Genomic DNA, 27370 nt, shown 5'->3' on the forward strand with positions numbered 1-27370 from the left:
GTCGGCCTTCAGTTCGCCTCAACGTCAACAAGTCGAGCGTCACGCAGTGGCTGTGATGCGACCGCAGCAGGCGATGATGAAAAGCAGCAGCCTACATTCGTCCATGTTGAACATGAATTGGGGCTGAGTTCCTTTGGCAGAAGTGAGGGGGTCAGCTGCCGGCTTGGGCCTAAGCCTCAATGGCGTCTTCGTCAGCATTTCATTCTGTATATGAAACCATACTTCGCCGCCTTGCGTCTTTCTCCGCACCTCACTCATCCTGTACCCATTTCACCCGTCTGCCGAATCCCACCCTCTCAACCGACCACGCTCCAAACCAATTCCTCTACTTTCGCCGACATGTCTGACCCGTACAACCAATACTCGTACCAGCAAGGCGCTGGATACCCGCCGCCCGCAGCCTACCCCCCTCAAGGAGGGAGTCCGTACCCGCAGCAAGGCGGCTACGCGCCGCCGCAACACCAGCAATCGTGGGGCCAGCAGCAGCCGCAGGGCTACGACTACAACAACCAGTACCAGCAGCAACAGCAGCAAGGCTACGGCGGTGGTGGCTACGGGCCACCAGCCCACGGCGGCTTCCAGAACGGCCAGCAGGCGCCCGCGCAATGGGGCCAGCCGGCGCAAACGTAAGCACACGCGCATCATCCGATGAAAGATACAAGGCGCTGACGTTCAATTGTTTGCACTAGCAGCTACCACGATCCCAACAACAACCAACTCTACCAGCCGCAGCCCTCGCACCAGTTCCCGCAGCAAGGCGCATACAACAGCTCGCCCTACCCTTCCGACCCGAACGCGCCGCCGCAAGCCTACGGCCAGCCCGGCCAGTATGGCGCCACGGACCCGAACGCCGCGCAGGAGGGCGACCGCGGCTTGCTCGGCGCCGTCGGCGGTGGCATAGCCGGCCACATGGGTGGCAAGAAGTACGGCCATGGTCTCATTGGCACCGTTGTCGGTGCCGTTGCGGGTAGTAAGCTTGAGGATAAGTTTAAAAGCAAGAATAAGCATGGTCACCAGGGTCACCACCAGGGCGGACACACTGGTGGCAAGTTTTGGTGATGCGTTGGCAGCCGCTTTTTCGACGCGCCCTTTTCTATTCGGCCTTGTCGTTTTTGGTTTTTTTCCTAGTTGGGGTTGTTGAGGGCTGTGTATTGATACCCGGACTTTGGCTCATGGGTTCGGCGTCTTGGAAGCATTGCTATGGATGGTTTGATCAAGGCTGGGCTGTAATTTGTAAATTGTTATTGAGAGTCTCACCAAAGCCCTATTTCTCCTCCCACTACAATGTCCAATTATCTAGGTACACCGACATGGGCGATGACTTCACAGCTTGGACTTTTGTGGCGGCGCGACAATCCTCTCCAGCCCTCTCCGCAGATCATCACCCATGCCCATCTTCCCCGGCCTCCCACTCTCCCTCTCCACAAAAACGTGAACAAACTCGCCCACAGCCCTAACCTCGTGCTCGCCCCTCTCAAACACGCCAATCTCGTACGTGACGCTGCTCTTGCCCAGCCTATTCACCCTCAACCCCAGCTCCGCGACGGCGGGGAAGCCGAGCGGCGCAAAGTAGTCGCAGTGCGAGTGGACGACGAGGCCGATGTGCGGCGACCGCGGCGGCTGCAGGGTGCAGTGCGCGACGAGGTAGGCGTTGACGATCGAGTCGAAGAGGAAGTAGTAGTTGCTGTTGTTCATGTGGTCGTACATGTCGTTGTCGCTCCTGACGCCGTTGTTAGGTCGTGGATTGGACCACCAAACGTGCCCCACAGGGCTGTGGCCCTCACCATCGCGTCCGGTAGTCGAGGTGGTATTTGTAGTCGTGCCGGCGCCGCGATTTCAGGTCTGCTTGCGCCATGATTGATTGGGGGCACGGCGGGCGCTACTGGTGATGGGTTTGAGAGATCTGATGGAGGGGACGTTGGACGGTAGTTAAAGCGCACTGCGCCGAATACACTACGCAGCAGCTACATGACGGCAGGACATGAGCAAGTGACGAGGATGGATGCGTCCCGTCCGCTTTCCGCTTCGACCAACAAGAACCGAGGCTCAGATCAAGATCAACCCCAGTTCATCAGATTAGATAAGGTCATGCTCTTGACTCGAACCGCTAACCTCGCGTCGCCACAAAAGTTCCCTTCAACATCACCTCCGCCGCCCACCAACGCCGCCAAGCTGTCGCCCTCTCCGCGCATAATCGAGTACCTGATCCGGCGCGGCGGCAAATCACGACCGATCATGGCGCTCACCACATACGGGCCCCAGCCGCGCCGCAACGGCCGGCCCACCGACGACAGGCCGTCCGACGCGTCTGCTGCCATGCCGCCACCGCCAGACGTGGCCGTGACGCCCTGCGATGCTGAGTGGCCGCGGCCCTATACGTTCGACAACGGGCTGCGCCGCGTCAAGCCGTATTATTTTACGTACAATACCAATTGCAAGCAGCGATGGCGCAATCGCGAGCTGCTCGAGATTTGCGCCGACGAGTTTCGCGACAGGCCGTATGAGTATTACGTACGTTGAAGACGAGTTATGAGTGTCAAAGAGACAAAGAGGAGAGCAGCATGGCTGATTCGCCCTCACCCAGAAAGAGAGCATCGAGAAAGGCCGCATCGTGGTGAACGGCAAACAAGTGCCAACCAGCTACATTGTGCGCAACGGCGACCTTATGAGCCACACGACGCATCGCCACGAGCCGCCCGTTACGGCCGACGCCATCGGCGTAGTGCACGAAACCGACGACATGATCATCATCAACAAGCCTGCGGGCGTGCCTGTCCACCCAGCGGGCCGCTACATGTACAACAGCCTGGTGGAAATCATGCGGGCGGAGCGGCACTTTTCGTTCAAGCCGCTGCCGTGCCACCGGCTGGACCGGCTGACGAGCGGCGTCATGTTCATCGCAAAGCACCCCAAGGCGGCCGACGAGCTGAGCAAGCAGATCAAGGGCCGCACCGTCAAGAAGGAGTACGTGGCCCGCGTCGCCGGCGAGTTCCCTGCCGGCGACGTCGTCTGCGACAAGCCCATTCTGCAAATCAGCCCGAAGCTCGGCCTCAACCGCGTGCGCGCCAGCGGCAAGGACGCCCGCACCGTCTTCCGCCGCCTGGCATACTACCCGCCCAAGGACGACAGTGCTGCAGCTCCCACCACTGGAACTGAAGACGAGGTGGACGGGCAGCCGTGGAAGAAGCTGCGCGGTTACAGCATCGTGCGCTGCATGCCGCTGACAGGCCGAACGCACCAAATCCGCGTACACCTGCAATTCCTGGGCCACCCCATAAGCAACGACCCCATCTACGCCAACCAGCGCGTCTTCGGACCGTCGCTGGCCGGCGGCGACGATTGCTCCGACGACGACGCCTCCATCATGACGCGCCTGGCGCGCATGGGCAAGGACAAAGTCGCGTCCGCCGTCGCCTACCACGACGAGCTCGTCGGCAACTACCGCGCGCGCCAGGCCGAGAAGCTGACGGGCGAGCGCTGCCCCGTCTGCGACACGCCGCTGTACTCGGACCCGGGTGTCCACGAGCTCGGCATCTATCTGCATGCGAGAAGGTATGCGTGCGAGGAGGGCCGCTGGAGCTACGAGACGCCGCTGCCGGCGTGGGCGCTGCCGCCCGAGGGCTATGATGGCCCGACTGAGGCGACGGGGGAGTCGGATCCGTTGGCTGCGGATTTGCTGCGCTTGGGGCTGAATGAGGATGGCTCGGTGAGGGACGAGGGTGAGGGCGAGGGCGGCGATGGTGGAGTCGAAGTCGAGCAAAAACACAGCAAGGTGCAACTACCAGTGCAAGAGCAAAACCCCGCCGTCGCTGTCGCCGCCGCAGCAGCACACTAAATAAACAATTACCTAGGTAGAGGAAAATCAAATCACTAGACCCGCCAAACTCGGCAGGCAGTAAATCACAAAAAGACAAAAGACATAAACAAAACGAAACGAAACAGACTAAGCACATCGTCCCCTTGCACCGTGCTTTATGCAGGGGAAACACAACGGATTTATTAAAATACTTCCGGACACCCATCGGTAGGTAGGTAGGCAGGTAGGTTGGTCAACTGTCCCGCTACCATTTAATCTGCTCGGTCACTGAGTGATTAGTTAGTTAGTTGATAGTTTTTGGACTGCTGCACGTCGAGGCCGTCTATCTTATGCGTGTGTGCGTGCGTGCGTGCTGTTATTTTGATATGTGTGTGTGTGAGTGTGTGTGGGCGAAAGGTACGGTATAAGTAGATAGGTAGGTAAGTAGGTAGGTACCTAGGTACCTAGGTAGGCAGGATTATATATTATTACCTAGTACATCACACAAAGAATGTAGATATAGATATAGATATAGATAGGTGGCGGAGAGAGAGAGAGAGAGACACACATACCATATAAGCCACTAAAAGAGGTAGGTTGGTTGGCTGGTTGCTACAAGTCTCTGCCTACATACCTTCTATACATATAGACACAATTTTTTGTTTTCCCCTTTGTCTTTTATCTCTCGTTTCTTTCTCTTTTGTTTTTTTTTTTTTTTTTTTTTTGTTTCATTGGTTGATCAATCAACAGACATCATGATGAAAAAGAGGCTAGTTATTTAGTTAGTGGTATCTATCCATCTATCCATCAATCCATCAATCCATCATCCATCGATCCTACACCCCCGACGACTCCGACGACAACGGCTGGCTGCCGTGCTTCGCCTCAGTCCTCTGTCTGTCTGCCTGTCTGCATTGCACGCACGCACGCCTCAACAACCCTTTCTACCTACCTACTTCTGCTACTACTGCTGCTGCTACCGCTACTGCTACGACTAGAAAGCATTCATGCATGCAGCCATGTAGTAGTGGTGGTCAAGATCATGAAGCAGTGTGCATGCCCCCCCCCCCCCCCCCCCCCCCCCCCCCCCACCAATCAACCAAGTAACAAACCTCATGGCAAACTCGGCTCTTGATTCATTGGTGCAAAATCCACACATAAAGCCAGCCCAGCTATTCATTCATTCACTCATCCATCCAGTCATTCATTCACCTCGCCTGCCCGCTGCCGCCATCGTCTACCCATCTCATCATCCGCGCGTCCATCCATGCATGTGAAACAGACGGACCGACAGTCTTTCTTCTTCAGCGCCTGGCGAGCACCCACCGATTGACGTCGTCCCACGCCGCGCCGCTGTCCTTGACGAGGCCCTTGTCCGCCGCCACCTTGACGCCCGCATGCACCGCCTCCCACAGCTTCCACGCAGTGTCCAAGTCGCCCGCGAGGTCGACACTTTCCGGGAACCAGTCGCGCGCCGCCCGCAGCTTGGTGTTGACGCGCGCCTCCTGGTTGGTCGGCTCGGGCTGCACATGCAGCTCGTCGAGGTACGACTTGACGGCGATGCCCAGCGCGCAGTCGTTGGGGAGCAGGAACGGCAGCTTGATCCCCAGGTCCGTGTAGTCTGAACGGTCGCGCTCCGCATCGCCGTTGAGCAGCAGCGTCGTCAAGCTCACCTCGGCCAAGTCACGCAAGCTGCTGCTGACGGCCGAAATGATGCTGTGGTAGCCCAAGAGGTTGCGCGACAGTGGGCCCGTGAAGCCGATGGCGCGGTGCCGGAGCTTGCCTAGACATGCCACGCGAGACACCAGAAGCGTGTTGCGCTTGTCGGCCTCAGAGCCGCGCAGTGGTTGGCCGCCATATGAGGGGAACATGATGTTGGCATTGAGGAGGTTGAGACGGGCCAGCTCAATGGCGAGGAAGACGGCCTCTTCGAGCTCAGCACGGCCTTGGAGCGCACTGATAGCGGCAGAAAGAGCTTCGCCCCAGCCTGTGAGCTTGTGGTTCGAGTCGACAAAGTCGCGGAGTTGTAAGAAGCGCCAGATTGAGTTGTAGAGAATCTCGTCGTTGGCTGTGAGGAGCTTGCTCGTGTCCTTTTTCGTGACAGTCTTTTCAGCAAATGCGGCATCCTTGAGCGCCTGCACAGCGAACCCAAGAGTGTCGGCACCCTCCAGCTGAGTAACCTTTTCTTGGATGAGCGAAGCTTTGACGTTCCAATTGCTGATGATGGGTCGGAAGTCGGCAGCTTCCCTCAAGGAAATGGTCTTTGCGTTGGTACGGTCGAACCAAGTCTTGAGAGAGACGTCCTTGTGTTGATAGAAGCGGTGGAGCGAAGAAGAAAGGAGAGAGATGGTAGTTGCCCGCAACGGCACCAAGTTGTCGCGCACGAGCTCGCGGTACTCTTGCGATTCTCCCCCATCGAGCGGCGCAAACTCGACAATTTCAGCCGAGGTGCGCATGCTGAGTACTCTGGGGCCAATTGCTCCCCGCGAAAGGTAAAAGTATACCTCGTCGGGCAGACGCTGGCTCATGAATTCGTGGACATCTCCGGGAGCATTGTCATTGTCAAACATGTGGACCTTCCCGTCGAGGGTGATTACAATATGGTGTTGGACAGCCATCTTAACGCGCATGAACTTGTCCACGTAGTTTAGCTGCCGCAGCTTTGGATCGTCCTGGTAGTGCTGGCAGACGGACATGCCGGTGCGGCCCAGGGACATCATCAATTCGACGGCAGCCTTGATCTTGGTCTTGTTCCGGCGCGGGGAGCTCTCGAGCATCGGGAGGGGTGACAGAAAGCTTGTGCCGGACAGGATGCATGCGTCGACAAATTGATCCGCAGGAAGGTTCCCCAGGTCCATGATGCAACTTCTCCTCCTGAGCCATGTAAATTCCTTGTTGTCCCAGTCCCAGTTTATGATCACTTGGTCCACGTCGAAGAGTAGAATCTCAGATGGGCCGGAGATGGCCTGGAACACGTGTTTTGCCGTCTTTTCAAGGTATGCGAGCTGGACTGTGCATTAGCGGCGTTGAATGTCGAGCGACTCGGCAGCCTCACCTGGCCCCAGGCTGTGTAGGGCGCAACAAGGAAGGGGACGCCAGCTTCGTGCAATAGGACCTGAAAGTGGCGCAGGTAGTCGTCGGTTTTGGTCAAGGCTGGACATGGGCCGTTAGGAATTGAGGTAGCTCTCGAGAGGATGGAGCAATTGGAACCACTCACGAGCTTCGCCAAAGGTTGCGACAGCGCGTTCTGCCTCGCCCTGGTTGTACAGCTCCCACGCATTCTCCGTCTTCAGCGAAGCTTCGTCCGAAGCAAAAAAGAGCTTGTCGTCCTTCTTGCCAACAGTCAGGCCGCTAAAGACGAAAAAGGGCGAAATGTTGGCGCTCTTCCAGCGGGCGAGGTCCTCGTTAACGCAGCGCTTCATGGAGAAGGGCAGGCCGCCCAGGGCGGGCAGCAACGATTCCTTAAAGTGTGGGTCATTGAGGAGGCGGTGGAGGTAGTCGGCGGCGTCAATGGCAACATTGTAGCCTGCGAGCTCGTCGATCTTGGAGTGCTCGGCCAGGTTGACGGTCCAGTCGTCGTTCATGGAAATCATGTCGGGTCGGAGCTTGGTTAAGGATGGAAAACAAACAGCCGCGAGAGGGATTGGAGGAGAAACGGAAGCGCAACGCCAGACGCCGACACCGCAAGGAACAGAGCAGCCAGGCGGAGCCGCAAGGGGAGGGGAGGGATGGGCGGGAGAGGCTGCGGGGAAGAGGAGGAGCGGGACGGGAGTGCGACTGGGAGAGTTGACGTCCCGTCAGGTTGAATGGGGGAGCTCGACTCGACTGGACTGACGCGCCGCAGCTTCGCGGACGGTCCACGCTCCATTCCACTTGGAGGCTAGCGCCCATCAGCCCTACAAACCACCACTCTTCAAACCCATCCACCTCTTCTTCCACATAATCCTCCTCCTCCTCCTCCTCCTCCTCCTCCATGGCTGTCCATATCCCCGTCATTGACATCTCGTCGCCCAGTCGGAAAGTGGCAAACGAGCTGCTCGACGCCGCTTGCGCCCACGGCTTCGTCTATATCGGCAATTCTGACAATGCCGCTCAGATTCCCCCGAAACACATCCGGACCATGTTTGATTTGGTACAAGACGGCCTCCTGTGGATCAGGGACCCACTGACATGGACAGTCCCAAACTCTTTTCAAATCCCCGCACTCGGTCAAGGCCGAATGCCCTTATCAGACCAGCAAGAACCAAGGCTGGGTGGGCATGCGGCGAGAGACGCTGGATCCAAAAACTCAAAAGGTACCTTCTCAGCATATTTTGATAGCTGTCAATTTGATCTTCTTCCTCGCGTTTGAGCTGCGTTCTGGTGACATTCATCTGACTTTACCAGCGAGGCGACTATAAAGAGTTGGTCCATCCGTCTACTTCTCTTTGCACTCTCTAAATCCGCAGGGCCTTCAACGTCGGAGAATACGTCAACGGCAAAGCTCCCCAGCCCCTGCCCGCACCGCTGCGTTCCCAAGAAGCGCAGCTCGGCCATTTCTTCGACCAGTGTCACATGTTGTGCAACAAAATCCTGCAACTGCTAGGAGCGGCGCTCGAGATTCCTGAAGAAGAGGGCGGCGACGGTTGGTTTGCCGAGCGCCACGACCGCAGTAAGGGTCCCTCAGGAAGCATCCTGCGACTGCTCTATGTAAGTATTGGGCCAGCGTTCAAGTAATGTTCTCTAACTGTTTAGTATCCGGCCTTGCCACCTATAGAGACGACTGATATACGAGCGGGTGCGCATTCGGACTATGGCAGTATTACACTTTTGTTCCAGCAGCCCAATGGGCAGCCCGGCCTGGAAATTCTTCCTCGAACAGGAACTTGGACTCCCGTTCCAGTCAATCCGGCCAACTCAAATGCGCCGCCAATCTTGGTAAACATTGGAGATTTGTTGAGCTATTGGACTGACGGCCTTCTCAAGAGTACAGTGCACAGGGTAGTGTTTCCGCCAGAGCTGGACGCGGGAAGAGACCGATACAGTATGGCATTCTTCTGCCACCCGGTGGACGACGCCAAGCTGGTGCCTGTCCCCAGTCCCATCATCAAGCAGAGGGTCAAGGAAGGTGAAGATGGCGCAAGCGAAAGGGCGCAAATCTTGACAGCCAAGGATCACCTGCTAGAGAGGCTGGCGGCAACCTACGGAATAAAGTAGTCAACCAAGTGTTCGTCTCTTAGCAATACCCTGTATAACTGGCTCCGCACTTATACAGTAGTCACAGGCTTCAATAAACGCCAAGGGCGTCGGGCGTCGGCAAGGACGAAGGACAAGTTACGTCAGGCCAAGAAGAACGGAGCGTGCGGACAGAAGAATTCCTGCGATAACCGCCACATCTAACGGCAGCGCGGGCGGTTGCGGCCCGTTCGCGTCACCGATTTGTGATCATAACATGGAGAGACTGGCGGCAACCTGCGGAACAAAGCAGTCAACCAAGTGTTCGTCTCTTGGCAATACCCTGTATAACTGGCTCCACACTTATACAGTAGTCACAGGCTTTAATAAATGCCAAGGGCGTCGGTAAGGATGAGGGATAAGTTACATCAGGCCAAGAAGAACGGAGCGTGCGGACAGACGAATTCCTGCGATAACCGCCACATCTAACGGCAGCGCGGGCGGTTGCGGCCCATTCGCGTCACCGATCACAACATGGAGACTCGGGAGCCCGTGCCCTTTACGGCGGGTATATAAGCATAGCTGCGCCTGTCCGTAGCATCCGATGGAGTCGTCTCCGTCGTCGTCGAGTGCATTCGACCACCCCGAGACAGGATCGCACGGCGGGAGATATTCAAGGCCCGGGAGGCTCGTGGAGACCGACGGGCCGTGGCCAAGAGGACGGCAACATGCTACCGAGCGCATCTTGAAGACTTGTCGCGGAGGTGAAGTAGATGCAACTGGATTTTGCAGGAAACAAGGCACGTCAAAGATGTCGATGATGGCAGCGGCCTCGAACAAGGTTAGGTGGCACAAGGGGGAGGCGTCGTCTCGCGACAGTCATTCGACCGGCAGAGACGCTGGCGTGACGGACAGGGCGGCATCGGAAGACCGGGACCGGACGCAGAGGAGACTTTTGGCAGGGCCGAGATATGTCCACGCCCCGCCGACCCTATCCCTGCCTGTTCCGAGAAACATTCGTCGCCCTGCCCAGACAACTGCTCCTGCGCGACAAGAAAGACTCACATCAGACTTCTGCACGGCGGAGGATAGGGGGCTCTGCTTCCGATTGTGTTGCGCTTTTTTCAATCATCTCTTCACATGCTAACGTGACAAGGCAGTGCCTGTCATACAAACTCGGACTCCCGGCATGGCCTCCTTATGTTTGGCAAGATATATACCAGCCGGCGCTGGTCCCAATGGGGGGTGTTTACTCCCCGTCAGTACGCAAAGCCTTGATTCAATCATCAATCATCCTCCTTGACAAGATCACATCAGACAAATTTTACCTCATTGCCTAGTTGTGGAAAGACCAAGCAAACTCAACACCATCATGGCCACCACAACCATATCAACATCAACCACCACCACTTCGAGAAGAAGACCCACCATTACCCTGCGAGCCGAGCAACAACCCACCAAGCCACTCGCAGTCACTCCATTCATCCAGCAAGAACACCAGCAACAACAAAAGACATCCCCCTTCCTGCGTCTGCCGGGCGAGCTCCGCAATCAAATCTACGAGCACCTCCTGACATCGCCCTCGCTGCCCTCGCTGCAACAAAAAGCAAGGAACTGCCACACGGCCACCGCCTGCAGCAAGCTTCCACGCGCCGACATCCACCCAGCCATCCTCAGTACCTGCCGCCAGATTCACGCCGAAGCAACGCCCATCCTGTACGCGCGCAACACATTCGCCGCGCACCCGTCTCTGCTGGCCAAGATGCCACACCTGGTGCGGCCTTCGCGCCCCGTCCTCGCCAACAGCGTCATCAACCAAATCCGGCACTGGCGCGTCGCAGTCCGTCTCGACACCGACGCGCTGTACAGCGCAGCCGACGTTGCCGCCTCCTTCTCCGGCGCCGACAGCCTCGAGCTCGACGTGTGGCAGGCCGCCTTCAGCGACGCGTGTGACTACGCTGCGCTGCGCCTGTTCGAGGACGTGCGCGGCGTCGGCCGCGTAAAGATCAACGGTGCCGTCGAACCGCGCTTTGCCCACTGGCTCGAGCTCGTCATGATGAGCCCGCCTGACTCCGACGACGATTTGGCTCGTGGTGCCAGCACCCCCGCGTACGTCGAGTGTGATGGCGAGGATGGCCGCAGGATGCCGACGGATTTGCGCACGCGGCCGTCGTGGTTGTGAGGGGAGGGGTGACGTTGCGCTTCTGGCACGGGGAATTGAACTGAAGGGTTCTGCATTGCATGGAATGGCGTTTTGGGATTGGATTGGGATGGGCTGGGACTGGGACTGGAAAACCTTTTTCGTTTTATACCTGGGGTAGACAATAAGTGTTTTTGGGTCCTTTTCGTTTGTGGTTTGGCAGACGGAACAAGACGAAGAAGAACAATGAGAGATACCCAACTCTGCACCAATCGAACACAACATTCTTCTAAACTCTTTTGTGCCCTTTTGAAAATGACAAGATAGCGTTCGGTCAGTCCGGATAGCTGACAAGAGCCCCTCTAGCGCAAGCTGAATGTTCAATTCGAAATTCTTTTTCATTGACGCCGCAGCAGCGCGGCGCTTTGCGGTGAAGCGCCAGGTACCTATCTCGAAGTACAGGCACATAATCTTTACAGACGTGACGCGAACACGCCGTCTTTTGATATGATGATGATGATGAGGATGATGATGATGATGATGATGATGATGATGATGATGATGATGCAAACAAAGAGGCCCCTTTGATCCAGCCAACGCCGTATTTCGCCCACCCGCCGAATCCCATTGTAGCACACCCCCCAACGCGCGTGCTTTTCGTTCAGTCCACACCGACATCAGAGTGTTGAGAGAGGAACACGGATTCAGAGCAACTGCTGCTTTTTCCACTTCACCTCACCTTGCCCGAATCCCCAGGTCTGCTGCCTAGGAAAACAAATCCCACCCGCCATCCAAGAAAGAAGCGCGTCTATCAGCCCTGCGAGCGTCGATGCCTCCGCTCCTCTTCCTAAATTCGGCAAGCTCCTCCCAACACATCTTCCAGCCAAGGCGACGTGCGGCTCAACGCGTCAAGCCGCTCTGCGCCTTCAGCACAGCCTTCACAATGCCCTCATACGCCTCCTTGAACTCGGTCTCATCGTCGGGCTTGACGGCGTCGTTCTTCCTGCCGGCGGCGCGGTCCTTGCACAGCATGACGACGGAGGTGGGGCGCTTGGTGTTGCCGGCGGCGCCCAGCTCGGCGCGCGACGCGACGAAGATGTACGGGATGTTGTGGTCCTCGCACAGCACGGGGATGTGCGAGATGACGTCCATGGGCGAGATGTCGGCGGCGATGACGACGACGGCCGACGGGTCCGACACGGTGGATGAGGCGGGCAGGTGGGTGCTCGATTTGCGCACCGCCTTGACGACTTCTTTGACGCCGCGCTTGAGCGTCTTGTTCTTCGCCGCTGTGTTGGTGCCGATTGGGTTAGCTGCTGGTTACTGGTGGAGTGGGTTGTCAATTTGGGGAATGGGTAGATTGACGTACCCTTCTTGACCGTCTTGAAAATCTTCTTGGTCACCTTGTCGTCGGCGAGCGGCACGGCAAAGGGCACCAGCGCGCCTCTGATGACGCCCTTGGCGTCCTCGTCGCCGCTGTCTTCGGCCGCCGTCTCCGTCTTGACGACCAACTTGGACTCGACGGGCTTTTTGTCGTCGCTGATGCTGGCAATCAGCGCCTCGGTGACGTGCTCGGAAGTCTTCTTTTCCTTCTTGTCCTTCTTGCTCTTCTTGACGCCGTCCGACTCGGAGCGCTTCTCCTTCTTCTCCTTCTTGTCCTTGACCTGCTTTTCCTTGGCCATTGTTGCGGCGGCGGTGTCTGTTTGGGTTGCTGGAGGGTGGGTTTGGAGAGAAGGTCGGTGGTGGTTGTTGTTGGGGCGTGGAGCTGACCCGTCTCGCGCGTGGATAGCTCTGCGGTGGTGGTCGGCTGGTGGTGCTGTGCGGGAAATCCAAAAATTTCGAGAGCTCAGACCATGGCCTAATCAGGTATAGCGCCCCTCGACATCAACTTCCGAGCCACCGGTCCAACTCCGAGCTCTGCCCTCCATCTTCCATCTCGACTCGACTTTCCATTACGTTGCGGGAGAGCTTATCGCACAATTATTGACTGACTGCCGACATGCATGGATTTGAAAGATAATTGGGAATTCTTTTTCTCTCAGGCACAGAGTCCAAACCTCCAGCTTTCGACGTCTCACCGTTCACCAGATTTTCTAGATGTCTCTTGTCCTTTCCTTCTTACATGCTCAATCAGTCAAGCGTTCAATTTCTCATCTCACTTTCTTCTTTTCGCAAGAGTCAGTTAGTTTCTTTCAACCATCTCAAAAACGGCCGACTGCTTCTAGAACCATCGCAGTCTCCGCCTCAAGGCTCAAGGGACGCACACACAACCACCACGCAGCCCATGGGCATATGACAGCAACAGACACAACAAGACCAACAAGGATTCTCATGCGTCGTCACGACTGGCTGGATACATTCAAGCTCTATATATACATGGAGAAGAACTTTTCAGCATGGTCCAACATCCACGAAACAAGAAGCGCTCAAACCCCGACGAGACCCAACTCTCCAACCGCTTAGCAGTCGTACTCGTCGTCGCCAGTCGAAGCCACGTTAGCCGCAGAGGGGGTAGCCTGAGCGGCGGGAGTCGTCTTCGCAACAGTCTGCAGCGTCGTGGGCGTAGCAGCGACAGGAGTCGACGCAACAACGGGAGTCGTAGCAGGGGTGCCAGCAGCAGGGGTGCCAGCAGCAGGAGTAGAACCACCGGACGACGAGCCACCAGCACCAGACCATAGCGCCGGGCCCGGGATGGGGTAGTCGGAGACGGTGTCGTAGATGTTGAAGACGAGGTCCTTCTCGGTGTAGAGGGAGCCGCCGGCGACGCCGTCGGCGGGCAGGGCCTCCGAGCCGGATCCCGTCACCTTGACGTTGTAGCACTGCGGGTAGGGCTGGGCGCCGCCGGCAGTGCCGGCGCTGTGCAGCGCGATGATCTCGTTGCGCAGCACGTAGTTGCCTGCCTTGAGCGCGGATGGGATCGTCGCTACCGTCTTGTTGTTCTCGCGCAGCTTGTCTGTTGCCCAGACTTGCTCGTCCGTCGTGCCCGGCGTGAGGAGGCCCTGGTGGGTTGTTGGTCAGCAAGAGAAGAGAAGAGGAGAGAAGAGGGGAGAGACGGCGCGGTTGCGCTGTTGATGACTTACGCTCTGGTACACCTTGGTCCACTTCAGGTCCGTCACCGAGAGGCTGGTGCAGTCGCCCGTCGCGCCGTCACCGCAAGGAGCCATGTACTGGTGGTCGTCATTAGCCATTGGAAGTAAAGCCGTTGCATTAACGTCTTTCTTACAGTAGCGATTGGTCCCTTGTGCGACTCGGGCCAGCCGCTACCGCCACCAAACTGGCCCCAGACAATGTTGAGGTCAGCGCCAGCCGCAGCATTCATGTACGCGGTGGCAGCGGTGGCGTTGTCGTGGCAGTTCATGCTTTCGCTGGAAAAGTCGGTAACGGGACCCATGCCGTAGCCGCCGGCGTGCCATGCCGCAACATCGGGGACGGGGTTCTCGCTGAGGCACCGTTAGCAAATCTCGACAACCCAACGCAACGTACTCTGAATGGCAGCTTACTAGACGTAGTTGGGGCTCCAGCCCTCGTAGGTCTTGCCGCCCGTGCTAATGTCGACGATGACGCCGTGAGCAGAGACCGAGGCAGCGCCAGCTGCGAGAAGGGCCAAAGTCTTGCGAGACATGATTGCAAAGTGAGTGAGTGCTGGGAATGAATGAATGGGTGGGGTTTCGAAAAGATAGAACACGGCACCGGGCCTAAAGGAAGTCAAGCAAGAGAGAGTGAGAGAGTGAAGGTGAGCGAAGAAGAAAAGGAGTTTGTATCTTGTTCCACACAGTAGAAAGACGCTGGCCACGGCCACACCCGGCCAAGGCAGATAGCATATATACGTGCTATAGAAGAAACTCGACACGACTCCACACTACCGTGCTCGTCCGTCCTGGCGCTGTCTCGAGAAGAGGGCAGGGCAGTAAGCGCTTCGCCCTGCGCCATGTGGGTCCGCTCAATATGGACTCGGTATTTCTGGGCGACGGCGGGCCTGGCTGGCGGACAAGCACCAACAAAGGCCATCCCATCTGTCTGTCTCCCTCTCCCTTCATCTCTGTCTCGCAGCAAGTCTTGGGACGGGGTTGCGGTGGTGTAGCAGCAAGCCATTCAGGCGCCTGGGCGTACGGGCGACATTCCATCAATGGAAGCGATCGACGGCCGTCGTTAGCGACGTTTGGCTAAACGCACGCGCTGCAGCAGCGACGTCTAAGGTACCTACCCGAACGACTTGAAACGGGGTTGTTTTTTTTTTTCCCTTTTTTTTTTTTCCATGCCGCTTCATGTTGTTTCGTGTCGCTCGTCTCGACCCGACGATCCCCCGTAGTTGGTGGTCCACCGCAGCCGAGCACACTCTTTTTTTATATATATATATTTTTTTCGAGCTGTTCGTGGTGTGATTGGTTGCAAAAGGGGACATTTCGACAAGTCGTCCCTTTTCTGGCGACGTCGTTTTCGCTTGTGGTTCCCAGACAAGAGTGAGTGCAGCTGTGCTGCGGCCATGAGCATCTGATGGAATTGAAGACATTGTTCTTGGCGTGCAGTCGTTTCGAAGACGAATGTTTGATCATCATCGGCTGCGAGTGATTTTTTTTCCGCTGGACTGGACTGGACTGGACTGGATGGACTGGATGGACGGCTTTTTCCAAAGTGTGCAGCAACCTCTTGCCTTCAAATCTTCCATATGCAAGCCTCGTACCACATGCACCACCAAACTCCTCCACGACGGACTGTCTGCGTCGGTTCCTGAGTGGGCGGTGTGCAACCTCCTCGTCTGGCTTTAGGACAAACCGTCCAACGGCCCGCGCATCCAAAGCCAACTCCAGGACCTCTCTGTCATCCACACCGCGTCCAAGCTCCTCCCCTGATGCGCTACCTGTAGGTACGGGAGCCATTGCTCTTACAAGGCCGTGAGCTTCCACTTCTCGTACAACCCCACGCCGCCGGCCACGATGCCCAAGAAGCCAATCCAAGCGTCGCTGATGAAGCCCTCCTCGGTGCTCCAGTGCAGCGTCATGGGGGCCCACGCCAAGTTGCTGACGAGCTGCTTCCACCACGCGAGCGCCTTTGCCCTCTTGCTCTCCTCGTCCTCTGCCGCTGCCACCCTCTTGTCGCCATCATCATCGTCGCCATTGCTCTCCTTCGCCCACACCCACCCCAACCGCACCAACTCGAGTCCCACGTACGCGGCCCAGAACCGCGAACTCCACACCCACCACCGCGCAACGCGCCGCTTGCCCTTCTCCCCCGTCACCCACGCGCCGTTCAACACGCCCTTGTCCGCCAGGTACGCGGCGTTCTCGAGCGCCTGGAACGCCGCCGTCGCCGCAACCTCGGCCCAGACGAGCGCGCGCTGCACATAATCCTTCCTCTCACCCCCCTCCCTCCACACCCCCCGCGCCCACGTATACACATCCAACAACGCCCACAGCCTAACAAAAACGCGAAAGTCGCCGACCAGCGCCGCAAGCTTGGTCATGGATTCTGTCGCGCGGCTGGCGCGCGCCAGCGCCGACGAGGCAGGCAGCGTCGCGATCAGCGTCTCGCCGGGCAGCAGGGCGCCGCCGGTGGCCTTGATGGCCAGCGCGGCGGCGAAGCGCTGCAGCCGCGCCGACACGTAGGCGCGCGTGTGCGCCGCCACGAACGTCAGCGTGTAGGACAGCGTGCACAGGAGTGAGTCGGTGCCTGAGGGCGTTGAGAGGAGGCGTGAGAGGCGGAGGAGGAGTGCGTCCGTGGTTGTGAGGACGCGGCGGATTTGGGGTGTGTGGGCTTTCGCTGCTGCGCCTGTGGGGGACGGCTTTTCGCTCGACGAGGGCGCGGGCGCTGCTGTTTTTGCGGGTATGGGCTCTGGTGCTGATGACGGCGCTGGCGGCGCTGCGTCTGCTCCTGTTGTTGTTGCTGCTGCTGCTGCTGCGTCCATGATAAGGGAGAGAGGTCGGTCCGGTCCGTGGAGGTGTCTGCCGTAATAGCGTAGATATTTACAGAGAGAAACAGAAGAGAAATCACAAGAGCACGCCGGTCTAGACGTCTTGATGGTCTAAATGCAATGCCAGCTGATGTGGTCGAAGGAGAAACAAAGTGTTCACGGAAACAAAAAAGCGCGGCATGGCGGGCATGTGGACTGGCTTGCTCTGCGACCGATAAGCCGAGGTCTTGCAGTTGCCGGGCACGACGGAATGATGCCGAAGTTGCATGCATGCCTGCCCTTCGCACCATCTAATCGATCGTCGCCGACATCTCGGAGGGCGCCCGGTTCGCTTGACCTTAACGTCGCCACCATGCTGTGATTTTTGTACAGTTGAGCTTCATTCCCGTACACCCGCCCGTCGGCTGATGCATTTTTTCCAGCCTGGTATACACAAACGTAGGTTGAATCTACCTCTTCGTCCCACCCAACTGCCCAATCATCCTCTCAATTTCGTGCACCGCCGCGCCACTCGACTTACCCTTCAACTCGACCAACGTATTCATATCTTTAGCCTTGAGCGCCTCCTCGCCCGCTCGCGTAAGCAAGCCGCATTTAACAAACATCTCGACACGGTCCTGGGGCGGCAGGTTCGTGCACTTGGGCACAAACAGCGCCGCCGTGCGCGTATTCCCCGCCGCCAAGCACTCGTTGAAAAACGGCTCCCACCCAATCGGGCTCTTGCGCTGCTTCGATATCTCTTCGAGCTCGCTCCAGTCGCGCTTGGCCACCAGTCCGCGCAGCCGCACCCACCAAAACGAACGGTCGGGGATTTTGAACTCGGATTGTACTTTGGCCGCGCGCTTCATGTGGCCCGCACGCACCATGCGGAACAGCGTTTCGTTGACCGACAGGCCGACGACGCTGATGCCTGGATTGTTGGGATTGCCGCTGCCGCCGCCAAGGTCCTTTTCGAATGCTTCTTGAAGCTTGAGAAGACGCTGCGCTTCGTCGAGAGCCTTGACATTGAAGCCGTGCTCGCGCGAATCGTGGAGCAGCTTAGCCGCAAGCTTCAGTTTATCGATGCGCGCCGCTACAGTTGGCTGGACGAGAGCCTCGGCGACAAGCAGGTTGGCACCGTCCAGACGCCGATCATCCTGGTAGTACAGGTCCTTGAGCAGCTCGCGGTCTTGGTCGAGGGCTGACGACTCGACCAGCGCTGTTGCTACCGGCCGCGACGTCACAGTACGGAAGAAGCTGGCGAGTGTCAGCTGCTTCTTGAGATGTGTCAGCACATGGAACACAAGGTCTGAGTCGCCCGACTCAATGGCCTTGTCCAAAGCAATCGTGTCCTCTTTCATGTCGAGCAGTAGTGGCACTTGTTTGCCCGCACGCGGCTCGTAATCGAGCAGTTCGGTAGCTAGACGAGAGCGCCCTTCGTCGTAAGCGGCGCTGGCGATCTCTTCAAACGAGATTCCTGGCTTGCCCGAGAGCTTCTGCACAATGAGGCGGCAGATGCTCTCTTCGTCGTCATTTGAGAGGCGCACCTTTTGGCTCGCCCAATGCACGTATATGCGGTCGGTTGGTAGGCGGAGGTAGTCGGAAATCTTGAGGGCCAGCTGGTACTCGTGACGGTTGATGAGGCGCTCAATCAGCTTCTCTGGTGTCAATCGCATATACTGATCGTAAGAGAGCGGGAGGCCAATCTCGAAGAAGCGGACGGCATTGAGCACACGCAGAATCTCGCACATTTCGACAAAATCGTCGCTGTTGTACAGATCCAGCACAGACTTGCCGAATGACGCGGCCTTGAGGAGCTGCTTTTGCCAATGAATGCTGTATTCGTGCCCAGCTGCCTTGATACAAGTGTCGACTGCTTCGGCCAGGTTTGGTCGGATCAGTTGAATCAAGTCATCAGCCTTGGGTGACTTTCTCTCCAAGTGGTCCACTGCCTCCAATAGAATGGCCGCAGGAGACTCGGAGCCCAGGCGAAACGTTTCCTCGGTGACGTCTGGAACTCTGTAGATGAATTCGCACAGCTCGTTTGTGAGAATGCGGATGCCGTCGACGTCTGTAATTAGGTGCACCCAGCTGTCGTAAAAGAACTTTGTGCCCGAGCCATTGGGACCCACGACATGAATCTCGTCCTCCCACGCGAGGATCACGGCACTGTTGCCGCACCACTGCATGTCCTTGGGCATTGTTCTCGCTCTCGAGTCATACTCCGAGAGCTTGTTTTGAAAGTCGCTGCTGACGACCCAGACCTTGCTGTCCTCGGTGTAGAGCGCCACGTACTTGCCATTGGGGGATACGCTGGTATGCCTGAAGGGACCACGTTGGAGGAGACGGTCCTCGCAGTCGGTTGCATCGACAAGGTATATGGTTTCACCAATGGCCAGCAGGACCTCGACGGAGCGCGAAAGGGTTTCGGTTGGGGGTATAATGGCCCAGGACTCGACGGGATCCTCGGGCGGAGTAGCAAGCAGCTTTGGGCGAGGGTCGCCATATCTCGACACGGACACGAGCCGGTTGTTGTTGAGCAGGGCGACGAAGCCAGAGCCCCAGAAGCGACACGCGCGCACGCCAACCTCGTCGGCGCCGTTGCCCAGCGAAAAGGGCGTAAAGTCACCCTGCAGGTCCTGGTAGCAGCGCACCGAGCCGTCTTCTGAAATGATGAGCAGCTGCTCTTCCGACGACCACCCCAGGCCCTTGATGGAGCCCTTGTCCCAGCCGATGCTGCGGAGGAGTTTGCCAGCGCAGCTGTAAATGTCTATGGTCGACTTTGCGGCCTGGGTGCCGCGGTAGGATTGGATTTTGGATTCATCGCGATAGATTGCTGCGGAACACGGTCAGCGGCGGAGAGCTTGGGCGCGCGTGCGGAGGGTGCATACCTACAGCGCCGCTGTAGGGAGCTCCGACGACGACGTAGTTTTCGAGCTCGAGGTCCTGGTCAAAGACGTCGGTGTAGAGTTGGAGCTTGCGGTAGAAGCGGTCGCCTACCCGCTCCCAGTCAGCGGTTGGCTTCATGGTGGACCGAGAGGCGTGGGCGGGCTCATGTTGGTTGTTGGTCGGCGAGCTCGAGCTCGTGCTGTGCGGTCGAGTTGGCGCATCCTGGTCCTGGTCCTGGTCCGACATGGTCCCGCACCTCAGTCACTGCTCCAACGTCATTCTTCAACATCAACATTTGTATTTCTTCACGAGTCGTGGCAATTGTCCAGTTGGCATATTGTCTCGATGCGGCCTTGTGCAACACTCTTTTGCATGGCTCGCAGCCTGAATGGGAGCGAAGCCCGGGCCTATCGTCTGCCGTTCAAGACATGACGACCTGACTCCAACAGCTACCTCCGGATTCATCAGATAGGGGGCCAAAAATTCGTGGGCCGCGTCTTTCATTGAAGACCATTCTCATGTTGCGCACCATCTTCCAATCAGCTCATTTCAGTAAGAAGTCCCCAACAGTGTACACAGAACATTGTCGCGCAGAAAACAGCGGCTGTCGCGTGACAATCAACGGATCCTCCCGCGCGGCGTCACCTCTTTTTCACCAGAGATCCCCAATACTGCACACCCGAAAAACTCAAATACTATCTCCTAGACACTCCAATGGAGCGAGTAATCATTCTCTCTCACACCTTATAGTGAGATGAGCGACCACCTGCGTCAAATCTCAGTCGCAGACGACGGAGGAAGAGCCAGGGGAAAGGGCAATTAAATCCCCAGACATCAAAAGCAACTTTGCATCGGGATCTTTGAGACTGGTATTGTCTAGAGCAGCGGCTGGAGAAAAATATGAGTTCATCTCCTTTTCCATATCGACCGCTTCAGGCACAGACGCAGGAAATTCGAATCATCCAAGTTCTGCCCCTGGCTGAAGAATCACACGAGAGCCCACAGGTACACTGCAAGTTGAAGCAGGTTGACCTCGTCGATGAGCCGGAATACAGCGCCCTCTCATACGTCTGGGGCGACACGCGGGCCACGAAGTCAATCATCTTGGACGACCGGCAGATTGGCGTCACGGCCAACCTGGAGATTGCGCTGCGGCAACTGGCACGCAACCTCTACGACAAGCGAGAGAAACTATTGGATCTATGGGTCGATGCCATTTGCATAGACCAGGCAAACGCGTCCGAAAAGACGCAGCAACTGTCGCTGATGGACCAGATCTACAACAACGCGACACAGACAATCTTCTGGCTGGGAACAGCAAGCGACGACAGCAACGACGCGATCGAATGCCTATAATGGCTCAGCGCGCAGCGGTAGCAAAAATTCCGCAGAGTTCTTTCGCGGTCGCAAGTCCAATTTGACCCCGAGGCCGACTTGGTGTCGGACATCGGCGCCATCCAACGCTCTCTTGACGACATTCTCACTGTGCTCTGCAGCGACGACATGCGGCTGCTGCACGCGCTGGGAAATCTGTTCGACCGGCAATGGTTCCGGCGCGTGTGGGTGCTGCAGGAGGCCGCGCTGTCGACCAACGGGTTCGGCATGGTAGGTCGCGCGCTGTTCGACGCGCGCCATTTGGAGGTCGGCTTCAACATGCTGTGCGGGCTGCGCGAATACCTGCGCATTGCCGCGACTGGACGATGCAGCCCCGTGGCCGACTTTCTGACAAGGAAGCTGGGCAGAGCCACGGCCGTCGTCTTTTCCCGCGGTACCCTCCATATGCGTCACCTGCTGTACCTGCTGGCGAATCCGGACGCACCGCTCGAGGCGTCGGACGAGCGCGACTACATCTTCGCGCTGTTGGGTCTCGCGACCGACGCTGAAGAGCTGGGCATCAGGTCTGACTACTCCAAAACGTGGAGCGAGATCAGGGTCGACGTGGCTAGGACGTGCTTGAAGCACTACAATTATGGCATAGAGCTTCTATTCTTTTGTAAACCTGGGAGTCATCCATCAGGCAGGGAATCAGTACCCTCATGGGCACCCAACTGGTCTCCCAGGCATCTACCACGGCCGCTCAGCATCCGCTCAAGATTCAGCTTCGTAAGGGGTGGCGGATGGCGCAACAACGCGTACAATGCTTGCGGCGAGACGGTGAGCAGAATCAGCGACGAATCTTTCCTTCCAAACGGCTCGACAAATGATAGGCCTTGATATTGATCCTTCCAGCATTTTCAACCCTCCAATCGTCAGTCATGACGAAAATCAGATGCTGTCTCACTTGTGAGCGAGAAATGTCTCCATAAAGGGAGTTCCAGGAGGCAAAAATCACTGCCGCCTCTATGTGACTACGGAAATGGAGATGGAACATGAGATTAGTCGAAGTCAAGCTCCGATCAGTCAATCACGGATTAATCTGTCTTGAGAATGGAACACACAGTCTCCTGGAGAGATTTCAGTCAGCGGACGAACAGTGTCGGTGAAGGAGCTTAGTTTCAAAACTTCAAGGTCGACTAATCGCTATATTTGAAGCTTGGGTATTGATTAGTCGAAGAGATCCATCGGTCGGCAACTTGGATACCAGGGAACTAAATGCGTTGGTGTATGACCCTACAGGAAAGGCAGCGCCTCATCGTGGTCGGTGCACTGGATACATGTACTGTTGACATTCGTCTTTGCTCATCGACATACTAGGTGTGTAGAGAGTTTGAGTCCAAGGTAAGCGAAGCCGAAACCTAAGGTAGGTAAGCTCTCAAAAAGCCAGGTACGCTTTAGGAAGGAGTGACGTCAGCGGTCGACCGAACTGCAGGTATTGAAGCAGTCAGGTTCCCTTCAGTTGCAGGTCTTCGCCGGACACCGGACGCCCGAGCAGACCTTGGCAAGTCAATGCCGGTGTTGACGACGGACGTTCATAAGATACGAGGGCACAAATAAGATGGATGGTGCAACAGCGCATTCCAATTGCCTCACTGGTCACAGCCTAGTGGTTAGGTAGGTGGCTTATGTTGCTTCATTCAGCTTCAATAGCGTCGCACATCCTTACTAGCCCATCCTTCTCCCTCCTCCCCCCTTCGTCCCGCACTTTCGCAACCCCGCACCCTCCTCTCGCCCTCTCAGCTCCTCTCCACTCTCCCGGTCCAGGAAATTCGGAATTTACCTACACACGCTCACCATCATCATGCCCAAGGCTCTCCTCATCACCGGCGCGACCGGCAAGCAGGGCGGCGCCGTCATCGACGCGCTGCTGGCGCAGGGCTCCAAAGACACGATCCTAGCTGTGACGCGCGACACGGAAAGCACGTCGGCGAAGCGGTTGGCGCACAAGTCGCCTCTGATCAAGCTGGTACAGGGCGATCTCGACGACGCAGCCGGCGTCTTCGCCGCGGCGAAGCAGATGGCAGGCAAAGAAGCCATCTGGGGCGTCTTCTCGGTGCAGCTGGCCATGGGCAAAGGCGCCAGCTCGGAGCGCGAGCAGCGGCAGGGCATCGCGCTGGTTGACGAGGCGCTCAAGCACGGCGTGCAGCATTTTGTCTATAGCAGCGTGGACCGCGGTGGCGACGAGAAGTCGTGGAGCACGCCGACAAACGTCCCGCATTTCATCACCAAGCACAACATTGAGCTGCACCTCAAGAAGAGCGCCGCGGGTACCAACATGGGCTGGACGATTCTGCGCCCCGTCGCCTTCATGGATAACCTCGTCCCCGGGTATCCGACCAAGGTCTTCCTGGCCGCGCTGCGTGACACGATGAAGGACAAGCCGCTGCAGTGGATCGCGACGGCCGACATAGGCTGGTTCGCCGCGCAGGCCTTTGCGAAGCCGCAGGAATACAACCACAAGGCCATTGGCCTCGCCGGCGACGACCTCACCTTTGACCAGCTGAGCAAGACGTTTGAGAAGACGACCGGCCAGCCCGCCGGCACCTCGTTTTCCTTCTTGGGCAGCACCCTCATGTACATGATGCCCGAAATGGGCACCATGATTACATGGTTTGCTACTGATGGGTATGGCGTCGATATCAAGGCGTTGCGCAGACAGCACCCGGAGCTTTTGGATATGGAGGCGTGGATTACGAAAAAAAGCGCTTGGGAGACCAAGGAGAGCCACTGAGTTGCCGCTCTCTTGCAGTTGGTGTCAGAAGGAGCGTCCTTTTCTGCAACGGCCGCTGAGGAAGCTGTCGTTCAGTGTCCTCGTTGCCCCTATCGAGCTGTCAGTCTTTTGACGCCAACACACTGCACCACCATGCTTTTTCTGATTACTATATTCGGGGCACCGCACGGCCAGTCAGTCCCTAACGATAGCGATGAATTCTATAATCATAATCTACTACGTCTTGTCATTAAACCAAGCAACCGTCCCACTTCAGAAATGCGCAGATCAAAATTTGACCTTAAAGTTCCACTTGGTCGCCAGACCCATGGCCCAAACAAAAAACAGCGTGCCCAACGCAAACACGGCGCCACTGAAAAGAATCAAGCCCGGGAAATTGGGCACGCCATCGCGCCCCGTGTCGAGAATGGCGCCGCACAGCGGAATGCCAACGAGCGTGCCAAACGAGACGACAAAGTAGGTCGTGCCATAGCGCTTGCCGTAGTCCTCAGTGCGGCAGATCTGGGCGACGCAGACGGGCGTGACGGCGATGATGGAGCCGGACGCGGCGCCGTAGGCCAGCGCGTAGGCGACGACGAGGGCCGCTTTGCCGCGCGCGGCGAGCCACAGCAGCGTCAGCAGCGTCGTCGCGCCCGACGTCAGGATGATGGTGCGGAAGCGGCCGAAGGTGTCTGCGAGCCAGCCCGACAGCGCGCGGCCGACGACGCTGCCGGCGTTGAGGATCATGACGAGCGAGTAGGACAGGTCCGGCGAGAGACCGGCGGCCAGCGCGTACGACGTGATGTAGGTGACGGGGATGAAGAAGGCGAGTTCGAGGAGGAAGATGGCGATGGTGGTGGTTGCGTAGATTTTGTCGCGCAGGGCGAGGAGGTCGATGCCCGCGCCGCCCTTGGTGTTGGGCGGGAGCCGCGTCTTGACGAGGAACACGGCGATGCCGCAGAGCACGAGGCAGATGGCGCCGACGACGCGGATGGCGTTGTTGAAGCCGATGCGGCGCTCGAGGTTGACGAGGATGCCTGGGAAGAGAATCCCCCCGATGCCACCGGCAGTCAGCGCGAGCGACGTTGCGAGAGCGCGGCGCCGTCGGAACCAGTGGCCGATGCAGCAGATGGCCGGCGTGAAGATCAAGCAGCACGAGGTGCCGCCTAGGATTCCCCAGGCGAGCATGTAGTGCCAGTAGACTTGACAGAGGCTCAAGAGGAACAGCGAAATAACAAAGCCAACGCATCCGGGGATGAGTGTGTACTTCATGCCGAATCGATCAAACAAAGGCCCTGGTTCAGGTCAGCGCTGGAAAGCAACTTGCAGAGAAGGTCATCTTACCGATTTGAATGCTGCCAAAATATACCAGGAAAGTAAAAGTGCTGAAGATCCATCCAGTCTGCGCGTAGCTATGGTCTTTCAATTGATGGCTGCTCAGCCATGCGTGCATGACGCCCATCGTGTTGAGCAGTCCAAAGGCGGCCACCATGGCACACCAGCTGCCCAGGACAACGCTCCAAGCCCGGCGACCGCCATCGGGGAAGTCATCGCGCTCCGAGTTGAGTTCCTTGACCAGGTCGTCATTGTATTGCGAGTCTGTTTCGCCGTGGAGAAGCGGGGTATTCTCATCGACATGGTGGTTGTAGTCGTCGGACATGGCGACTTGGGCTGCGACGTTTGATTGTCTAGCTGCTTGTACCGTAGAAATCGACAACAGCTACCCAAGGCTGTATTTCAATGTAGAATTGCTGCATTGTCGCATAACTTTCAATCGGCGGTGGGGAGGGTCGTGATGTTCCCAGGGTCTGCGAGAAGATTCGAGCATGCGGCAGGCGCCGAGAGTGACCGGGGTTGCGGCGCGAACACCAGGGGGATGGGGATGCATTGCCAGCTTCCGGGCCAAGCTCAACATCAGCGATTCGGTTCGATTCGCTTATCGCCTGGAAGCTTTCTCGTGGAAAACGGTCTCGATGGGCCGGTCAACAAGGTACCAAATGTTTGCAGAGTTGCTACTTTGGTTTTGCTCATGAGAGGACTTTTCCAAGCACGCGCTGGCCGAGCAGTCTGATGCATCCGTCCAGTCTCAGTCCAGGGTTGTCCCGGAGCATGGCAAAAATGGTCCGCTCCACATTAGGCCAATTCTTCATCAAAAAGTCGACGAGCTGCATTACTTGCTCGCAACTCAGTCCGACGGGGGCCGTCTCAGCTGCGTCAGGGACTGTCGTAGGAAGAGGCGGGGCTTGACTCGGTTCGAAATTGTTTGTAGGACGGGGTCGCCGAAAGCTTCGTCTTGATTTCTTTTTTTCGTTGTTGTTTTGCCGAGGCTGCGCGGTCTGGTCGCTGCTTTTCCCTTGTTGGCTGCAAATCGCAGCGGGGCTCGGAGATTCGGCGAGCATAATTTCGACAATGTCGAGTACGACCAAGAGTGGGCTCGATGATGGAGTGTCGCCATGTTTGAACTGGACATAGGATGAATCCAGCAACAGTCGTAGCGATTCAGAATCAGGGGTCGGAGGAGGCGGAATCTCCTCGACAGTTTCACCCGTCACGGTATCACTGTCGCTGTCGCTGTCGCTTTCACTCTCGCTGGCATAGCCATTTTTCTTCAAGGCATCAGAGTCTCTCCAAAACCACGGACGTTCAAGGGATTTTCGCGGAGTGTCAAGGGCGTTTAGCAAGGAGTTGTAGGCCGTGCTCAGCACGGGAGCCAGCTGCTCAATGGCAGCGCGTCGCTTCATTTAATTGCTACTATGTCCAAGTTAGCGCCGATGGTAGAGTGATGCTCGTAAAGGGTGATGGACCTTGAAAACGTTGCAGTCTTGTAAAAAGCAACAGAGAAGACCACCGATGGCTTTAAACCAAACATTGTAGTAAAATGAGTCGAGCAATAGATCCGAGCGACAAGTCAAGCGTGTGCCACGCACTACAAGTCCTACAATACGAGTGAAGACGGCAACTGGATCGAATCACCAACAGAAGCAAAACACTGGCGTGGCCCAAGGGCGACTGGCACAGAGCTCAAATGGATCCCGCGGGGAAAGGAGCAAAAAAGCAAACAGCACGGTGAACAGGGTATTCAGGGCCAAGACAGAGCGGCACACCTTGCCTGTCACTGTCTCCTGCCACGGGTGCCCCTTGATCATTCATGTCGAGACGGCGCCAATCGCGATTCTGCATTAGAACACGACAGCAGTCGTTAGTGGCACCATAACTCGCCGTTTTCTGGCCAAGTGCATCCTGTTACTAAGAGGCTTGATGCCGCCTCGCGCCAGAGTTGTCCAAGCCGATCCTTGGCCAGCCACAACGTCTGCTGACCGACGCAAAGGAGCAGGTGGATTCTGTCTGAATTTCGAGCAAAGTTTGATCTGGCGGGATGAGCGAGCTGGAAAGATATTTGAATGAGCCATTGCAGAG

The 27370-nt window shown here is 57.2% G+C and overlaps 13 protein-coding genes across 13 annotated transcripts; 6 read left to right on the plus strand and 7 right to left on the minus strand.

Annotated features, from left to right (window-relative positions):
* The first annotated feature begins 242 nt into the window (after positions 1-242).
* On the plus strand, positions 243-1320 carry IWZ02DRAFT_500001 (uncharacterized protein). Its single transcript, XM_066770248.1, has 2 exons — positions 243-626; positions 690-1320. The coding sequence occupies exons 1-2, from the start codon at positions 340-342 to the stop codon at positions 1057-1059; spliced, it is 657 nt and encodes a 218-aa protein (XP_066621513.1). The 5' UTR covers positions 243-339; the 3' UTR covers positions 1060-1320.
* On the minus strand, positions 1321-2093 carry IWZ02DRAFT_453794 (HotDog domain-containing protein; the record flags this gene model as incomplete). The annotated part of the gene is made up of 2 exons (XM_066767679.1): positions 1785-2093; positions 1321-1720 (listed from the first exon to the last, which is right to left on the minus strand). Exons 1-2 carry the CDS (start codon positions 1853-1855, stop codon positions 1324-1326), a joined length of 468 nt encoding a protein of 155 aa, XP_066621514.1. The 5' UTR covers positions 1856-2093.
* A 223-nt stretch (positions 2094-2316) lies between these two features.
* On the plus strand, positions 2317-3835 carry IWZ02DRAFT_470086 (pseudouridine synthase; the record flags this gene model as incomplete). The annotated part of the gene is made up of 3 exons (XM_066768771.1): positions 2317-2511; positions 2585-3706; positions 3794-3835. The coding sequence occupies 3 exons, from the start codon at positions 2317-2319 to the stop codon at positions 3833-3835; spliced, it is 1359 nt and encodes a 452-aa protein (XP_066621515.1).
* Positions 3836-7579: 3744 nt separating this feature from the next.
* IWZ02DRAFT_289210 (uncharacterized protein) lies at positions 7580-9327 on the plus strand. Its single transcript, XM_066763753.1, has 7 exons — positions 7580-7928; positions 7975-8091; positions 8183-8199; positions 8245-8485; positions 8531-9002; positions 9060-9273; positions 9325-9327. The coding sequence occupies exons 1-5, from the start codon at positions 7770-7772 to the stop codon at positions 8990-8992; spliced, it is 996 nt and encodes a 331-aa protein (XP_066621516.1). The 5' UTR covers positions 7580-7769; the 3' UTR covers positions 8993-9002; positions 9060-9273; positions 9325-9327.
* A 995-nt stretch (positions 9328-10322) lies between these two features.
* IWZ02DRAFT_433845 (uncharacterized protein) lies at positions 10323-11132 on the plus strand (the record flags this gene model as incomplete). The annotated part of the gene is made up of 1 exon (XM_066766324.1): positions 10323-11132. One exon carries the CDS (start codon positions 10323-10325, stop codon positions 11130-11132), a length of 810 nt encoding a protein of 269 aa, XP_066621517.1.
* Positions 11133-11990: 858 nt separating this feature from the next.
* Positions 11991-12772, minus strand: IWZ02DRAFT_379696 (40S ribosomal eS12 domain-containing protein; the record flags this gene model as incomplete). The annotated part of the gene is made up of 2 exons (XM_066765057.1): positions 11991-12379; positions 12460-12772. The coding sequence occupies 2 exons, from the start codon at positions 12770-12772 to the stop codon at positions 11991-11993; spliced, it is 702 nt and encodes a 233-aa protein (XP_066621518.1).
* A 640-nt stretch (positions 12773-13412) lies between these two features.
* IWZ02DRAFT_289301 (glycosyl hydrolase family 61-domain-containing protein) lies at positions 13413-14962 on the minus strand. Its single transcript, XM_066763757.1, has 4 exons — positions 14591-14962; positions 14314-14530; positions 14171-14257; positions 13413-14089 (listed from the first exon to the last, which is right to left on the minus strand). The coding sequence occupies exons 1-4, from the start codon at positions 14710-14712 to the stop codon at positions 13550-13552; spliced, it is 966 nt and encodes a 321-aa protein (XP_066621519.1). The 5' UTR covers positions 14713-14962; the 3' UTR covers positions 13413-13549.
* An 824-nt stretch (positions 14963-15786) lies between these two features.
* On the minus strand, positions 15787-17220 carry IWZ02DRAFT_289334 (uncharacterized protein). Its single transcript, XM_066763759.1, has one exon. It carries the CDS (start codon positions 16990-16992, stop codon positions 15973-15975), a length of 1020 nt encoding a protein of 339 aa, XP_066621520.1. The 5' UTR covers positions 16993-17220; the 3' UTR covers positions 15787-15972.
* A 227-nt stretch (positions 17221-17447) lies between these two features.
* Positions 17448-20004, minus strand: IWZ02DRAFT_379965 (vacuolar protein-like protein sorting vps16; the record flags this gene model as incomplete). The annotated part of the gene is made up of 2 exons (XM_066765076.1): positions 17448-19813; positions 19869-20004. The coding sequence occupies 2 exons, from the start codon at positions 20002-20004 to the stop codon at positions 17448-17450; spliced, it is 2502 nt and encodes an 833-aa protein (XP_066621521.1).
* Positions 20005-20766: 762 nt separating this feature from the next.
* IWZ02DRAFT_491284 (uncharacterized protein) lies at positions 20767-22080 on the plus strand (the record flags this gene model as incomplete). Its single annotated transcript, XM_066769729.1, has 2 exons — positions 20767-21125; positions 21258-22080. The coding sequence occupies 2 exons, from the start codon at positions 20767-20769 to the stop codon at positions 22078-22080; spliced, it is 1182 nt and encodes a 393-aa protein (XP_066621522.1).
* A 482-nt stretch (positions 22081-22562) lies between these two features.
* IWZ02DRAFT_289295 (uncharacterized protein) lies at positions 22563-24107 on the plus strand. The gene has a single exon (XM_066763756.1). The coding sequence runs from the start codon at positions 23045-23047 to the stop codon at positions 23972-23974; it is 930 nt and encodes a 309-aa protein (XP_066621523.1). The 5' UTR covers positions 22563-23044; the 3' UTR covers positions 23975-24107.
* On the minus strand, positions 24108-25796 carry IWZ02DRAFT_289294 (putative monocarboxylate permease). The gene is made up of 2 exons (XM_066763755.1): positions 25298-25796; positions 24108-25248 (listed from the first exon to the last, which is right to left on the minus strand). Exons 1-2 carry the CDS (start codon positions 25611-25613, stop codon positions 24242-24244), a joined length of 1323 nt encoding a protein of 440 aa, XP_066621524.1. The 5' UTR covers positions 25614-25796; the 3' UTR covers positions 24108-24241.
* IWZ02DRAFT_289293 (uncharacterized protein) lies at positions 25797-26949 on the minus strand. The gene is made up of 2 exons (XM_066763754.1): positions 26758-26949; positions 25797-26704 (listed from the first exon to the last, which is right to left on the minus strand). Exon 2 carries the CDS (start codon positions 26692-26694, stop codon positions 25981-25983), a length of 714 nt encoding a protein of 237 aa, XP_066621525.1. The 5' UTR covers positions 26695-26704; positions 26758-26949; the 3' UTR covers positions 25797-25980.
* Positions 26950-27370: the final 421 nt, after the last annotated feature.

The sequence above is a fragment of the Phyllosticta citriasiana genome (genome assembly GCF_038021145.1).
Source record: "Phyllosticta citriasiana strain CBS 120426 chromosome Unknown IWZ02scaffold_8, whole genome shotgun sequence".
NCBI classification, from domain to species: Eukaryota; Fungi; Ascomycota; class Dothideomycetes; order Botryosphaeriales; family Phyllostictaceae; genus Phyllosticta; species Phyllosticta citriasiana.